General features: G+C 36.0%; 1 protein-coding gene across 4 annotated transcripts in view; it reads right to left on the bottom strand.

Annotated features, from left to right (window-relative positions):
- SMURF2 (SMAD specific E3 ubiquitin protein ligase 2) overlaps positions 1–16,752 on the bottom strand; it is a 95,012-nt gene that overhangs the window by 23,217 nt on the left and 55,043 nt on the right. For 3 of the 4 annotated variants that reach the window (XR_013991838.1, XM_081027173.1, XM_081027174.1), the window contains exons 4-9: positions 13,149–13,282; positions 10,045–10,110; positions 7,811–7,895; positions 5,863–5,946; positions 3,412–3,614; positions 391–475 (exon numbers count right to left, since the gene is read on the bottom strand). Coding sequence is in view for 3 of the 4 variants with exons in the window: in XM_081027173.1 (XP_080883299.1) it covers positions 391–475; positions 3,412–3,614; positions 5,863–5,946; positions 7,811–7,895; positions 10,045–10,110; positions 13,149–13,282 (657 nt within the window). In the remaining variant the exon portion in view is untranslated. Of the gene's footprint in view, positions 1–390; positions 476–3,411; positions 3,615–5,862; positions 5,947–7,810; positions 7,896–10,044; positions 10,111–13,148; positions 13,283–13,742; positions 13,857–16,752 lie in introns of all 4 variants that reach the window. The other variant, XM_081027175.1, reaches the window with a different exon arrangement.

Below are 16,752 nucleotides of genomic sequence, written 5' to 3' on the forward strand. Positions count from 1 at the left end.
CACTTACATGAGATTAAAAATAAACCTTTTTTTTTAAAAGCATAAGCAGAAATAAAAATATCAATTTACTAGCCTTTAAAAAAGGGTATGAACATTTTTTTCCCCAGGTCAATTCTCAAACTCCTAAAAGACTCGTGTTTTTGCCCAGATTTTTTTTTAAGGGTGAGATGGGAGAGGGACTGAGGACTGGTTGGGGATGGGGGAATAGAGCACTGGGGTAAGGATTGCAGAGAAATCCTAAATTCTACTAAATGTCAAAGTGAAATGACTATTAGAAAGAGCCAAACTTTTACATAAACTATTTTAAGAAGTTAATGATTAGATAATCAAAGAGATTCTAGGTAAAATGGATATTCAATTGTATGAAGACTATTCAGAAGATTTTCTTACCTAGGCACTCTTGGATCATGCCATGTGCTCACACCAGTCTGAGTATGTAAGAAATACACCTGACCTTGTTGCGTTGTCCTCTGTTCTGTAAAATTAAGAAACACTAACAATAAAAACATATTCAGAATGTCCAAATCAGACAACTAGAGACACTACAATATCATATTAAGTTATCTAAATTACCAATCTACATTATTACAGAAGTTTTGCTTTACAAATAATTTGTTCTGAACTCAGAATACATTCTCTCCTGAAAACAATCTTGTAAATAGTGCAGAGGGTCACAAGCCAGCTATCTAAAAGGCAACTATACTTAAAATGTGGCTTAAAATACTAACCATGTTGCAATGCAAAATAGAAGACAGTGACAGTACCAATAACTAAACAAAACAAACATGAAGTAATGATCTTTTATTTGTCTTAAATATGGCGCCTGAGGGGAACAAAGGAAGGCTCAGAGGAAGAGGCTAACCAACTTTGGAGAGGTCCTGAGGGGATTTGCAGAAACTTTCAAAGGGTTTTCAGGTTGGTAATGCTTTTTTAGTATGCCTAATCTTATACCAAAAACTTACGTTTTTTTCTTTTCTTGAGAGAGGTATTCTCAAGACTACATTTGGAGTTAAACAGAAGCAAAAAAGATGGAATACAGGGAGACACTCTATGGTCAAAAATAGGCAAAGGTGGAAAAATAACCAAGTTAGAAAGCAGAGGACTAAAGAGCAAGTGTGCATACTGGGGAGAAAAAAGTCAAAGGTGACATTAACTCAAAGCCCTTGGGAAAAGCGTGAGGAAGCCAGGGCAAAGAGAAGGGATCCTTCACCGGTGGTTTTTGGTCTTATATTTTTAAGCAACACAACCACTTTTCTTTAAACCAAATTTAATGAAAAATTCCAACATATAAAATGATAAAGCTATTGCTAGTATTTATTAGTATAAACTTAATTTGTTTATAAACCTACAAAAAGCAAACAATTTAAACTTTAAACTTTTAAAAATTACAAACAAAAATATTTAAAATTGGTTGGACATAACAGCTACAAAAATTTCAGCCTTGGTACCACTTTAACTCCTATGTTTTGGTTGGATTAAAAAAATTTTTAGGGGTGGCCAGTTAGCTCAGTTTGTTAGAGTGCGGTGCTCTTAACAACAGGGTTTCCAGTTCGATCCCCACATGGGCCACTGTGAGCTGTGCCCTCCACAAATAGATTGAAACAACTACTTGACTTGGAGCTGATGGGTCCTGGAAAAACACACTTAAAATAAATAAAAGTTTAAAAAATATTTTTTTGATTTATATCACACAAATATTATGAAAGTATAACCACCCCCACTCCAAACAGCTTGCCTTGTAATCTCAAAGAAAAATGGCAGGAGATAACTTGATTCTGAGGTCTGAACATTAATAACAGCTAAAATTTACTAAGTGTGAATAGGCACTGTATAATAGGCACTAACATGAAATTATCGTTTATATTTTGCAATAAAACCTGCACGGTTGGTGCTATTATTTTCCCCGTTTTATAGAAGATAAAATTGAGGTTCATAAAAGTGAACAACGTGCCCAGTGCACACAACTAATATGTGGCAACGTCAGGATATGAACCCAGGTCTGTTCCCAAGTCGATGCTCTAATCACTGTGCTATAAGTTCACCTGTGTAGCATAGAACAGTTAATGACAAATTGGTGTTTTTTTTTAATTACATAGTTACAGGCCACCCTGGTGGCTCAGGTGGTTGGAGTGCCGGGCTCCTAACACTGAGTCGCCGGTTTGATTCCCACATGGGCCAGTGAGCTGCGCCCTCTACAGCTAAGATTGTAAACAATAGCTCTCCCTGGAGCTGGGCTGCCGTGAGCAGCCGGAGGTTGATGTGAACTGCTGTGTGCTGCCTTGGGCTACTATGTGCTGCTGTGGGCTATCATGTGCTGCCAGGAGCGGCCTATGGCCAGCATGAGTGGCCAGCAGCCGGCGAGAGCTGCTGTAAGAGGCCGTCCGACAACTAGCGACTGACTGCCTCAGCCGGGCAGAGCACAAGGCTCATAACACCAGCCTGGGCCAGGGAGCTGTGTCCTACACAACTAGGCTGAGGAACAACGGCTTGAACCGGAGTGGGGGGGGATTCTTGGGGGGGGATTTTAAAAAAAGTTAAAATATATTTAAAAATAAAGTTAAAATCATGCATTTGCAGAACAGTTTAAAAAATATTCTAGGGCAAAAATAAAGCACAAGTTAGATCAGGTGATTCCCAACATTGGTCATTAGGTGTCACCATCAGCTCAGAATAGCTATTGAGAGGGGAAGGATGCAAGTAACTTGGTTAGCTTTTAGCAAGAAAGGAGAGGATAGCTGAGTTTACACCAGTACTACTTACGTTTATATTATCTACAAGAGTGTTCACAAATTGTGATTAATTTAGAAAGTTCATTATTCAACTAGAAGATTCATGTCATCTTCTATTTGAAATTCTACAATTTAGGAAATTATATAAGATTGCAATAATTTTATACAAACAGAAGTGACTAAATCATTTACAATCACCCAATCACTAAGAGATAACCCAAAATTATAGACAATACAAATATAATGTATAAATACCATCATAAATATGCTTTTGAAATTCTTTCTGAATTGTATGTTTAGACAATGGCATTTCAGGTCTGCCTTCAGATTACCATTATCAATAACAATACCATCTTACCTTTATACAGTGCCTATTTACAAAGAAGTCTCATATGCTCCTCACAACACTTTTGTGATAAGGAGAGGTATCATTCATCTTATTTCGTTATAAAAGAGCAAAAAGGTTGAGGTTAAATGACTAGCCCAAGGTCAAACGGTTGGTAGGTAGTCTTCTACCACTTCAAAGACTTTTCAAAGTTGGGGTGTTTTACATTTGCTTTTATTTTCATGCAGAATTCCTAAATCCAGTTTAATAACTTCTTTAAAAGTTGATTTTCCGGCTTTCTTAGCCAGCTGAAATCAGTAAAGCACACTTTTATTTTTCCTCTGCTAGTTGTCATACCATAGCCTTCTGGTAGGTCTGGAGGAGTATGTAAATGCGTCCTGCTCATGTAATTTCTATGTCGCTGTGACCTGACTCTCCTCTCTGCCAGTCTGGGATCTGAAGACTGTCCACATGTTGCACCATTTGTTCCGCTAATTGGAGTGTTCTCATCAACAAGGCAGCTAAGAGGTCTGCCAGGACTAGAATACTCAGATGCCGGTCTATTAAAAAGGAATAGGGAAAAAAGTTACTCAACTCAGATATCAAAAGTAGCGTTCTCTATTAATGAATGCCAACTATAATTTTATATATATAATGTGATGGTTCAGTGTGAGGTCGGAGGGATAGTGGATGGGGGGAGGGGGGCTCACAGTATGAGGGATATAAATGATGAACGTCTAAGTATTACCTTGTTTTGTACACCTGAAACTAATAAATAAATTAATTAAAAAAAAAAAGTAGCGTTCTCTAAACAAAGTATGTACTGTAGTAACAATCATTTCTAAGAAAATGCAATGATTAATACAAATATAATGATTTCAAGAACTCTGAATAAAAGCCTGAAGCCTCTGAGCACAAAGAAACTCAAGCAATAAGCAGAATTGTCAATTATGTCTTTAAATCATTTAATAGTGATTTTAATCACATTTTATATGAAATCCACATATAACTGTAGATGTGAGTAGTAGCTTACAAAGCGCTACTTGACTTAGCCCCAGCCTACCTGTCAGATGTGACTTCCCACCATTCTCCCACTCTGCTTCTGCCATACTGACATTCTCCTTGTTCCTTGAACTTGCCAAAGTCACTCTTCCTTTAATGCTGGACAGCTATTCCTTCCGCCTAGAATGCTTTTGACTCCTGTTTTCCGTAAGCCACGTTCCTTTCTTGTCATTCAAATCGCAGCCTCCCAGAGGGCCTTCCTAGCCTTTGAATCTAAAGTCACCCAGACATGTAATCGTACCTCACCTCATTTCCTCAGCATTGCAATTGTTTCTGATGTTTTTCTCCTTAGCATCCCTGTCTTTGCCTTCCTGCGCTACGGTATTTAGGCAGAGAAGAGAGTGCCTCGTTTGCTCCCCACGATGTATGTCCCACCTAGTATAGTGCTTGGTATATATACATGAGTCACTCAACAAATATTTATTGAATGAGAAAAGGAAAAAAGATAGAGCTTCCAGTCCATGGTAGGTCATCCAAAATAAGAGGATTAATCAAGAGTTAATTTTTACACTAACATTTACAACACAATCAATATACATGTGAAAATTAAAGTCAACTTTATCAGTTAAATGAATTAGAAGGAAATGGATTTCACTAAAACACTAATACAAGGTCACCTTCATTTACACTTAGATACGGTAAAAATGGGTTCTTTGACTTCAATAAAATCCTTGGCAGTTTAATACTAGAAATGCAACTTTCAAATAAGCATTTTTAAAAATGGCAACATGAGCTAAGCTTTTACCTGAGAATCACAACAGAAAAAATTTTGTGTTTCAATGGGTGAAGCAATTAATCTCTAGTAAATAAAAGAATGTATAGCTAATGAGAAGCATTTGATGTTCTATGTCTGGTTTCAATCCTGCTCAGGAAAACAAAAAGGGGGTGGGAGGCAAAACAAACACTGAGTAGAGGTCGCAGTAAACTTTGTTCTTACTTTAAAACAAAAAATTCAGCCACTTATCCTATTCATTTTGTTACTCATAAAGCACTTCCTTGGCATTTCCAAAAATTGTCTTGCATCCCCCATGTCTTTATACATTAAACTCCATGAAGGTCCTTCCACCTTGTTCAACGTTACAACCCAAATGCCGAGTGCAGTGCCCGGCATAGAACCATCTGGTGAACTGAATGACAGCTATGACCACTACCCTGAACACTTTTCCTCACCTTCCCCTTACCTGGCTAAATCCTAACACTTTTCAGGATTTAGTTCAGAGATTCCTTCCTCTCCTTCAGAGTTTTTCTGTGCAAGGTCCACCATCCCCTTCCCCCCACATCTAAGTCAGGTGCCTCTCCATATGGTCTCAGAGCATCTGCGTTCTTATCTTGATTACAGACCTTATCAGATGTAATATAATGTAATCATGCCCCTACATGACTGAACGAACAGAGATCTTGAATATCTATTTTGTTACAGCCATTCGTGGACTCAAAAAAAAAAAAAATTTTAAGAGTTCCAGAAATAAGGTGACTTCTCAATTTATTCACTTACCTCATTTAATAAATAAATATTTATTGAGTACCACTGCAGGCCCTGTAACTACAATAACAGGATAACCTGCTAAATAATCTTTATCAAAAATTACTTTTTAGAAATAAGAACGGCACTTGCTATAAGATCTACTGACCTACAACAGTATAAACCAAGGCAGGAAATCCGGTAAAGCTGATAGTTCAACAGAAAGGAACGACTTTAGGAGGGTGAACAGCACAGACCATGGACAGATATTTGTATGTTCTTACCGTGTTGGGCGTTCCCACTGAGTAGTTCTTGTTATGTGGTTTAGATATTGGATTCTTCCAGAGGCAGTTCTCCTTTCTTCCCAGCTTAAATAAAAACATTGAGAGACATGGTATTAATAGGAAGCTAGACACAATGTTTTTAGTATAATAAACAAGCCAGGAAGACATCTGCTAGTATGAATCAAGAATGACAAACTGTAAGATCAATACAAAGAATATAGAAATTTTTTCAACTTATTTTAAAACTGTGCAATATATCTTCTGGAATTCTGAAGCTTCTAGGTTATTTACACTGAGGTGTGACTAATATTTTCCAGCAGCCAAACTGATAATTTTTCAACAACGTCAACAATGCCCAATTCAAATTACACTAATTTCTAGAATTTAGTGGGAAGAAAAGGCCATACTAAAAATCACACAATTTTTAAAAATTAAACTAGAAAAGTATATCAAAAATCTTTTAAAAATATTTAGCCTACTCAAACTAATTTTTTAAAAAACAAGCATGTCACTTCTCCCTCAACATCTTATTAATTCATATAACAAAAAATAGGCAAATGACTATAGAAATGTAGTAATGTTAATATTTCCACTAAAACATTGGCAGAGGTTTAGAGGCCTTAAAAAATAGAAAATAAAGAGATACTAAGAGGGTTTCCCCCGTGATTACAATTATAGTATAATAATGTAGAGCAAGTTTAGATTAAGCCTTACAGTGTAATCTCTCAATATTAATTAGTTACTTCATCTTAAACTTCCCCTTCAAAAGTACGATAATCTAACTCACATGCATAAAAGTTAACCAAAATATCAACAATGCTAAAATGATCTATCAACAGACTTACATTACAGTGATTTTTAATAGTTTAAACAAAATGAGCCAATATCACAAGCTGGATGTAAAATTTAAAATAATGTCAAAAATAATTTCAATAAAAACTCAACCAACTATACACTTCAAATGGATAAATTTATTAAATGTAAACTATATCTCATTGAAGTTAATTAAAAATACTTTGAAAGTTAAAAATAAAATCAGAAAAGTGCCAGAACTAGTACCAAAGACAGAATAGTGATAAAAAAGCATGAACTTTGGAATTCCAGTTTTTTACGTTGCAACTCTGCCATTTACCATGTGATCTTCAGCAATTTTTTGAGTCTGTTTTTCTAATCTGTGAAACGAATGAGGGTAATAATAGTCGTAGCAGTAGTAATAATAATAGCAATTATTTATTAAGCACTTACTATATGCAAGACATTGTGCTAAGTGCTTTACGTGAACGATTTCATTTAATCCTCACAATTTATGGCATATGCGTTTGTACTATTATCATCATCATCCTTTTATAAACAAATATAAACCAAAGCTTACATAAATTAAATAAATTGATTAAATTCATAAGCTAATAAGCAGAAGAGTAAGGACTGGAACCCAAATGGTCTAATTCCAGAATCATATGCTATGAGAATTAAATGATATAAATGTATCATATAAAGTGCTTATAATGGCATCTGATACTGCATGCTCAATAAATGTTACTATGTTATTATAATTACTATTACACTATTACACAAATTATCTGTGCTATCCCTCTAAATAGAGCAATGTCTCAGATTTAGCATTTATATGCCCAGTTTTGAATAATTTAATCAAACAAAAAAGTTTTCCCTTTAAATATGTAATATTTACAGGAGCTATATTTGCCAAGAAAATTGATTTGTATCCTAGTCAAAACTCTTATAAACCAAATTCAACATCTAATTCATGGCTTACTTTATAAATTTGCTGTGACAAGCAAGATCCCTTACTGATTTTCCAAGTACAAAGAAAATCTAGATTGAGGACCTGATCAGAAAATTTTTAAAGTTAAGTATACAATAAACACCAACTGATTTCTCATTATTTTAAGACTATTATCTACATAATTCTCTATTGAGTTTAGCTTACCCATCTGGTAAATCATTATCAAACAAACGACTGCAGTCCACAACTTGTCCTCCTGTGCCTATTCGGTCTCTGGACTGAAGACTTACTATGAAACAACAGAAACATTACTAAGAGTCACAGAACTAGAAAGAATTATTACAATTTAAAACACATACCTTTAAAAGACATCTGGCTTAGATTATTTTAATATTTTAGAATGAACTCTTTAGTTTCTACTAAATTCTGTCATTTCTTTTCCCATGAAATTTTTTTCCTTTAGGAGAAATATCAGAATTTTAAGGTTTCCTACACTTTATCATTTTCCTGGAAGAGAGCCTAATTACTTTTTTCCCATAGTAATGGGCAATGCAAGGCCACTACTGCACTTAAGAAGAGGCATAATACATGAACAGTATATTCATGTACAGAGGAATTTGAAAAGTTCACATTAATTTCGGTTTAATTCTTGACCTATCTTAAACGACAACAACAAAAAAACCCCACTAGATTCTGACAATAGGGCAACATTTAGATTCCATGAGTTAAAACAATACATTACCATGCAGTGTAGTATAAAACTATCATTATAAACTTGTCAGCAAGAGATGTGAACACTCAACAAGGCTATATCAACTAGCTTAGCACTATTACCTTGAACAAAACACTTAACTTTCTTGAGGTTGAGCTAATCCCAATCTGAATAATGAGAACGTTAGGGTAAATGATGTGCCTGAAGTCCTTGCTGCTCTATTATTCTTTAATTCCATTTTTGGCAACTCTCCCAAAAGACAGAAAGGGTTAGAGGAAAACCGGACTGTAGCTCAGCTTCTTAAAGAGTATTACATAAAGATGACATCTTAAAACCCTTCATTCTAGAAAGAGTCTCATAATACTGAAATCTCCCAGCTCTATAAAAATTTTGAAAAATCAGAAAGTTCAACACATTGTTCCTTTATATGAATTCCATTTACAGGAGACAACACTGTAACAAACCTCCTCAGTGAATGAAACAAAGTGTTAGTCAAAATTATACTAGAAAACTATATTAATCAGTTTTTATACAGAAAGGCTAAGTGAAATGCTTACCTAAATACAATCACAGCAGAAACAATGTATTTTCTCATTAGCTTTGTTTAGAATAATATTAAGAATCGAAGCTAAAGGATTTCATGAGCTTCAACGTACATCTCCAGAATGCTGTATTATAAAACATCTAAGCAATTTTTAGATAGGCTTGTGTTTTTAAATAGCCTAATTCTAGCAATACGCAAAATGAATCATAGAAATACTATGTTTATTAGAGCACGGTTCGTAATATTAAAACATCAGAAATAACCTAAATATCCAAAATGGCACAGGTTAAATTATTTGCCCACATGGACTACCATACAACATTAGCACTACGACAGAAATGTATCCTTAAAGGAGCCCATCTCAGTGTCCTACTACGCTATCCTGATCACAATGTGTATCTTGATCACACATTTTAAAGTGAAACATTCTTTTTTTTTACATCGTACATATACCCCAGTAGGTATATGTCTAACCACTGACAAAAGAAAAGTCTGCTATTTTTATAAATGCAAATTCACACCTAGTAAAATTATTTTGTTACTAGACATTAGTTGGCAAACATTACATATCAAATCAAATAAAGTAGGAACAATTACAGTTAAAGTCTGTATGCCAGGATTTATTTTTGAGTTTTTGCTCTCTTCTCAATCTAAGAATGACAGGCATTATCAATATTGCTGTAGTGTAGCTACTTCCCTATGACAACCGCAGTAGGGCTTTGTTATGCTGCTACTCTGGCAGTTCCCGAACTATGAACCCTATTCATTGCCTTGTAAAAGGAAGCCCTTCAAGTACCTACGGTAGCTATAATAAAACCTCTTTCGTAGGTTCATCATGCAATATCTTATTCTAAGTTCTGCTCTGTAATGAAGTATAACAGTAAGATTCCAATTGCATCTTTCTTCTGTCTCAGTGCTCTACTCTATTTGTATACTTTAAAAGAATTCTTTCCTAAAGGATCAACAGTTCTTCACAATACTAGGAGACTTTTTTTTTTTAAGTTTGTTGTTTTTAATTAAGTTAGCATGGATCCTGAATCCACTATTCGAAACACTTTACATGACTCATTTAATTCATGCCAATACAATGAAATGACAGTTGTACTTTGATTTCAAATATATTTAGAGTATAGGTCAGCTTGAATGAAGCCAAAATTGAGGCAATTTTAAGCTCACACTTACCTACTATTTGTCCTCTAACTGTATCATTGTCATTTGGCCCAAGTTTGCATAGATCCAACCTCTGATCTATTACAAATTAAAAAAAAAGAAAAAGACAATTAAAAAGTAAGCTGGTACAAGACATTCTAACATCCACTGAGTAATAGTAAATTTCCACCATCTCCTATCATTTAAAGAATTAATCATGTTTTAATGATGAAACAAATGTTTTAAATTCTCTAACTGCATATATATAATTAGTGTAAAAGTCTCAACAAAAGTTTTGATAAATTCAGAAACCGTATATATAATCGCCAACATGCAGTTACTTTCTTTCCAAAGATTTCAGACCACTTCAGTTTGAGTCATGGCTTGCCATTTAATAGTTGCTCTTCTTAAGCAATTTATCCGAGTCTTGACTTTCTCCACTACCTACTTCATATTTTCTAAGGATTAAATCAGGTAATCATGTAAAGCTCTTAGCAAAGTACCTGGCACATATGTGTTTGATAAATGTTAGTTGTCATTGTTACTTTTTCTCTAAGCATTTCAAATGACCCTCCACAACACATAGAGTTAAGTGTTATAATAAAAAGACGCCAAGTATAAACTGTAAGAGTTTGGGTCAGTTGTTCTACTAACTCATTTAGGGGCAACTCACTTATTCTCTCATGCCTCATCTATAAAACAGACATGATACTGGCCTGACCGGTTACAGAGAGGAACAATGTCACCTTTAGCATGATGGTGTTATTTTGATTATAGTGGTATCTCGGTTTTCGAACATAATCCATTCTGGAAAACCATTTGAGTTCTGAAACCTTAGAAAACAGCTGACAGCTAGGCCTCAGGAACTTGCACTCAGTGGAAGATGCGTGACATGTTTGACTTCCGAGGTGTGTTCGAAAACCAAAGCATTTACTTCTGGGTTTATGGCATTCGTAAACTGAAATGTTCGTCAACGGAGACGTTCGAAAACCGAGGTACTACTATATGGCACTTAAAACTGATTTTTTTTTTACAGCTATATGCCATCTGTCTACTTAAATAAATCATGAACTGATAAAAGGAGGAGACTGTATCTTAGTTTTTGTATTGTCCACTCCAACCTGGTAGAACAGTACATCAGATGCTCAATAAATGTTTGATAAATATTATGCACATCAAAAAGGTCAAATTAATGCAATAAAACACTCATAAGCAACAGAAAGAAAAATCCATGCCCCAAAACTATACCACATGGTTACCCAGCCAAAAATACAGACATTTTTTCCTTTGCAAATAAAAAGGATGCTACTAAGTCAGCCAGACAGTGGATTTGAGCAGAGCAATTCTTCTTCTGTTCCATCCTTCCAGTGTGTCCTGCTCCCTTAACCAGGAGGCCTTTGTACGTGCATCTCAGAGGTCAGAATTCCATGCCTTTTTCACCTTTATATCACCAGGGTTTTGAACAGTAACTGGCACATTGAAGGTTCAATAAATGTTGACTAAACTGAACCAGAGATAAGGTCATACATGTGACCTATAAGTTTTCAGTCTGTCTGCTAGTCTGGGTAATAAAACAATTCGTTTTTCTACTTGTATGCTAAATCTTTTCCAATCCCAATGTCTTCTATCTCCTGTAGGTCACCCTGTCAACCCAGAAACATAAGAAATTCTCAGGTCCTTTTAAATTTCCCTGACTCAGTAGGTCATCTATATATCACATTGTGTACTCACCACCCAGAGTCAGTTCTTCCATCATCACATATTTGATCCCGTTTACCCTTTTCCACCACCCTGCCCTCTTACCCTCTGGTAACCACTAAACTGTTATCTGTGTCTATGAGTTTTTGTTTCTTTGTTTGCTTCCCTTTTTCAACAGGTCAGTATTATGTATCTGGGCTGTGGTGTCATACTACATTAACAGGGATCATCTCTTAATATAGCTAACATTCAAAGCTAGATTTACTCTGTTTTTATTTTTTAATTACCTTAGCTATATTCTATGTGAATTTTTGCTTAGTATAGGCATCTGGGCTAAAAATCCCATAACAATGGCTAGCAATACTTTTTATATTATGTAAAAAATAATTCTGTAGAAACAATAAAAAAATTCTGTTGAAAAAGATATTTCTAGTATATCCCAATGGAAAAACCCCCAAAAAGATGCTTTGTCACCCGGTTATATGAAATTACACATATGTTACATCAACTTATTAATCCAATATGGAAATCATTTCTAATGGCTTGATCTTATCTTCTAAATGCCCAAGTTGGTGAAAAACTAAGCTATCGATGAGTAATTAATACAGCTGTTTTACATTCAAAATAATGTTTACCTTTCTATAACTGGAAGCTGAGGTTAAATAATATTGAATGTCAACTATAATTAAATATAAATGGGAGGTGGAGTACAGCACAGGGAATAGAGTCAATGGAATTGTAACAGCTATATACGAAGTCAGAGGGGTAGTAGATTGGGAGTGGAGGGGGTTATCACTTTGTGAAGGGTGGTAATGTCTAACTATTACATTGTTTTGAACACAAAAATTACCAAGGGAAAGAAAAAGAAAATGTATATGAAGTACTGAGGATAGTGTTTGGCTCACTGTAGGTGTTAGTACATGGAGCTATTATTGAAGCAGGATAAGTGGTCAATTTCCTAGACCACCACTTCTGGATACTTCATGAGGCACCTCAGTGGTTACACAAGCAATTTTTTCAGTTTTATGTCTCATTCTTATTCACTAATAAGTCCCCTTTAACTACCACCTTAAACACTCCAATCACCTAAATAAAACTCACTTTATTTCACAAGTCCACCAAAACCAGAGAAGGGTGCTAAGAGAAAAGGCATATGTATTTTGACACCTTTCTTTTTATTCTTCTGGATATCAATCATTTATTAACCCTTATATGTTCACTGGAAAGTAGGCATCATCTCTCATTCAGTTCTAGGTTTCACATAATTAAAATGTTTCACTGTTTTTTAAAAGTCCACAAAATAAATTTAGACCAGGAATTTTTACCAATGTTTCAAACACACACAGGAAGTTAAGTTTTTGCACTCCTGCCTCCCCCCAAAACACATATGTATGTATACATATGTATGTAAATTTTAAAAAGAACTAGTATCTACTCACAACCAGTGTCTTTGAGGCGGTTGATGGCATTGGAAAGAAGACGAACACAACCAAGAAATCCAGCACCTTGTTTTTTATGGATCTTCTTGTGATTCCATACACTGATCGTAACTGAATCAGACTTTCCAATATATCTAAAAAACAAAATAACTGCATGAGTAACTTGGCTATTACAAGTAGTTAGTGTAAAAGTTTTCTTTGGTTTTTGTAGTCTAAAGTCACAAATGTTTCAGAGTACAGCTAGATAATGCAAAATATGTTTTGAGTTCAATCAATCCACAGGACTGAACTTAAATTTTTAAAAAATCTTAAAAGTAAAATCTAAAAAGAATTTTCAATTTATCCTTTATCACATATGCTACTGTCAGGCTGAGTAACAATTTTTGTTAGTAAAAAAACTACTTTAGTAGCTGGTGCCAAATAACACTATGGGAATTTATGGTTATTTCTTTCCAAGAACAAAAATCTTACAAAAACTTTTATCACAGTCACATTTTAAACACATTTCCATGATATAACCTACTACCTCAGAGAGTACTCAGTTCATTTTCAAGGGGCATTTGTCAAGGCTGACAGACCAAAAATCTAACATACCTGTTATGTTTTAAATTGCTGTAGAACAAAAGCTGACTGTAACGCTTTTCCCCTGCTTCTTTCCTGTATGCAGGCCTTGAGCGAGCAGGACTCTTGCAGATTTCACTTCACTGCCTGCAGACAAGCAGAGCAGGGAAAAGCGTTACTATACTTGTCTGTGCATATATCTGCAAGTATGTAAAAGCTCTACCACAGCCAATTGTTAACATGGTGTCATCCCATGCAAAAATATAAGAAAATAACATAATTATATCAGTTGAACCTTAGCTATTTCAATGACTCTAAGAGGTCAAATTTTTGGTCCAGCAACCTTGACCTTAATGTAACATTCAATTAAGCAGTAATATCAAAAAAAATTCTCCTAGTATATAAAAAAGCCTAAGCCATTAAGTGAGAACTAAAACTTTTAAACCAGGTAACCACACTTGAGCCCCTGCATCCAGCTGTGCTTACAACATGCCCCCCCGCCCCCCCCCCCCCCGGACTTTTAATTCTGCAAGCTAACGCATTCCCTTTTTTAAAATTATGGCCAATTTGAATTTCATTTCTGTTGCTTGCAAATGAAAAACATCTGAACTAAAGTATCATTCAGTATGCATGTACCAGTCTTCAAACAGACCTAACTTGGCAAGTATCTACTGCATGAGATGTCAAAATTCTAGAACCAGAATCAAGCGTTAAATAGCTAAATGACCCCAAAACAAATATTACCAAAAAAAATCCCATTAAATCAGTTTCCTAACTGGGAAACATGACCTACAAGTATGCTAAAATACAGATTTCCTCAGGTCTTTGAGCAGCCCACCACTGGCTTAAGCGTCCTGCCGGGAGGCTGGATGTCAAGGCCCACAGAGACCTTGAGGATATACAGTGAAAATAGGGAAGCTTCTGTCAGCTTGTACCCTTGAATGACTATTTCACAGTATCTCGCCTCCCTGCCAAATATACTTCTATTGTACTAAGCCATTGAAAATTTGGTGTTATCTATTATGTCAGTTAGCCTTTTCTAACCAATCCAGGGGAGAAATTACAAAAGGCTTTGTCAGCCATGGTATGCACGCTGGCTTTTACTCCAAGTTAGAAGAGGAAGCCAATGGGGATTCGGAGTAGAGGAGTAACAAGATCTGAAATACGTTTGAACAGGATCTTTCTAGCTGATCTGTTGAGAAAGACTAGCGGCAAGGCTAGAACAGCAGGGAGCCTAAGGCAGGGGTCAGCACACCACGGCCTGTGAGCCAAAGCCAGCAGAGCACAGAATACAGTATAACATCATTTCCTTCAAGGATAAAAAAAAAAAATTAGGTTTTAAGGCCTTATTAAAAATATTTAGAATGTCGGGCCGGCCCGGTGGCTCAGGCGGTTAGAGCTCCGTGCTCCTAACTCCAAAGGCTGCCGGTTCGATTCCCACATGGGCCAGTGGGCTCTCAACCACAAGGTTGCCGGTTCAACTCCTCGACTCCCGCAAGGGATGGTGGGCTGCGCTCCCTGCAACTAAGATTGAACACAGCACCTTGAGCTGAGCTTCAGCTGAGATCCTGGATGGCTCAGTTAGTTGGAATGCGTCCTCTCAACCACAAGGTTGCCGGTTCATCTCCAGCAAGGGATGGTGGGCTGTGTCCCCTGCAACTAGAAACGGCAACTGGACCTGGAGCTGAGCTGCGCCCTCCACAACTAAGACTGAAAGGACAACTTGATCTTAAATGTCACCCTCCACAACTAAGACTGAAAGGACAACATATTGACTTGGAAAGAAAGCCTGGAAGTACACACTGTTCCCCAATAAAGTCCCATTCCCCTTCCCCAATAAAAATCTGGAAAAAAAAAAATCTAAAAAAAAAAAAAAAATATTTAGAATGTCTACATCCCTCCACTCACATCACCACTTTTTTTAACACATACTCATCATTTTCTATTTGCTGGATTCCTCCATAGTGTTGGAACTAGTGTCCTTAAGATTCTTGCCTCCCTCTAAGCCATTCTTCACATTATAGCCAAAGTGTTCGTTCTTGGCTATAAATCTGATTATAGTATTTCCCCACTAAAAACTTTCGTTGCTCCCCACTGCTTTCAGGGGAGCTTTCAGCTATTACCAGGCTTTCAAGGACCCTGGTGAGCTGCATCCTGCTCGCCTCTTTCTGCTTATCTTTGTCACACTCCCCTTACCTTATGTGAACTTGCTCGCCAGTGCCGCCTCTCTAAATTGTTTTCAGTCATGTTGTCTTTTACCTCTGGGTCTTCACAGACTGCATTTGCTTAGGGCCTTCCCACTTTCTCCAAGTTAACTCCTACTTAAGGTCTAAGCCTAAATGCCACTCTTTCTAGGAAGCTCTCCCCAACTCCTAACTCCCTGTAAAGAAGTTCTATATGTTTTCCACATTATTCTATACTTCACCATATTTGTATCACACTGTTTATAGTTTCCCATTTACTTGTCTTTAAACACCACTTGGCCGTAAGCTCGGAGGACCACGTCTTGTTCCATGTAGTAGCTGGATCTCTGGCTAAAAATAAATCTGACCAAAGCTAAAAGAAATGGCTTAAAACAATCTAATTAAGAATTCAAAAGCTTACTCAGCTGCACAAATAGTAGCTTATTATAGCTGTGTTTTCAAAATCCCTAAAAGTCAAATCAAGTAATAAAACATTTGTGACCTAAAATCATATATTTACTAAAAGCATCTAATGTTTGAGAATTACGTGCCGGGTACTAGTCCAAGCACTTTACATGTATTATCTCACTTAATCTTCATATCAGAGTTCTCAAGGAGGCATTATCGTTGTTATTATTAATAGAAATTGATGAGCAGGCGTTAGATAACGAGCAGATGATCACATAGTAAGTGACAGACGTGGGAAGCTAGGCAGTCTCACTTCTCTCTATTGCCTATTTTTTAGTTCCTAATTATTTGCTTAAGTTAATTTGGAGTTACTGAGCCTTAGCACTGAGGGGCATACACAAAAGCATTGCTCTTAGTTGTCTCTAGGTATCTTAACGTTGCAGTGGAGAATA

This window comes from Rhinolophus hipposideros (genome assembly GCF_964194185.1).
Source record: "Rhinolophus hipposideros genome assembly, chromosome: 20".
In the NCBI taxonomy this organism is placed as follows: Eukaryota; Metazoa; Chordata; class Mammalia; order Chiroptera; family Rhinolophidae; genus Rhinolophus; species Rhinolophus hipposideros.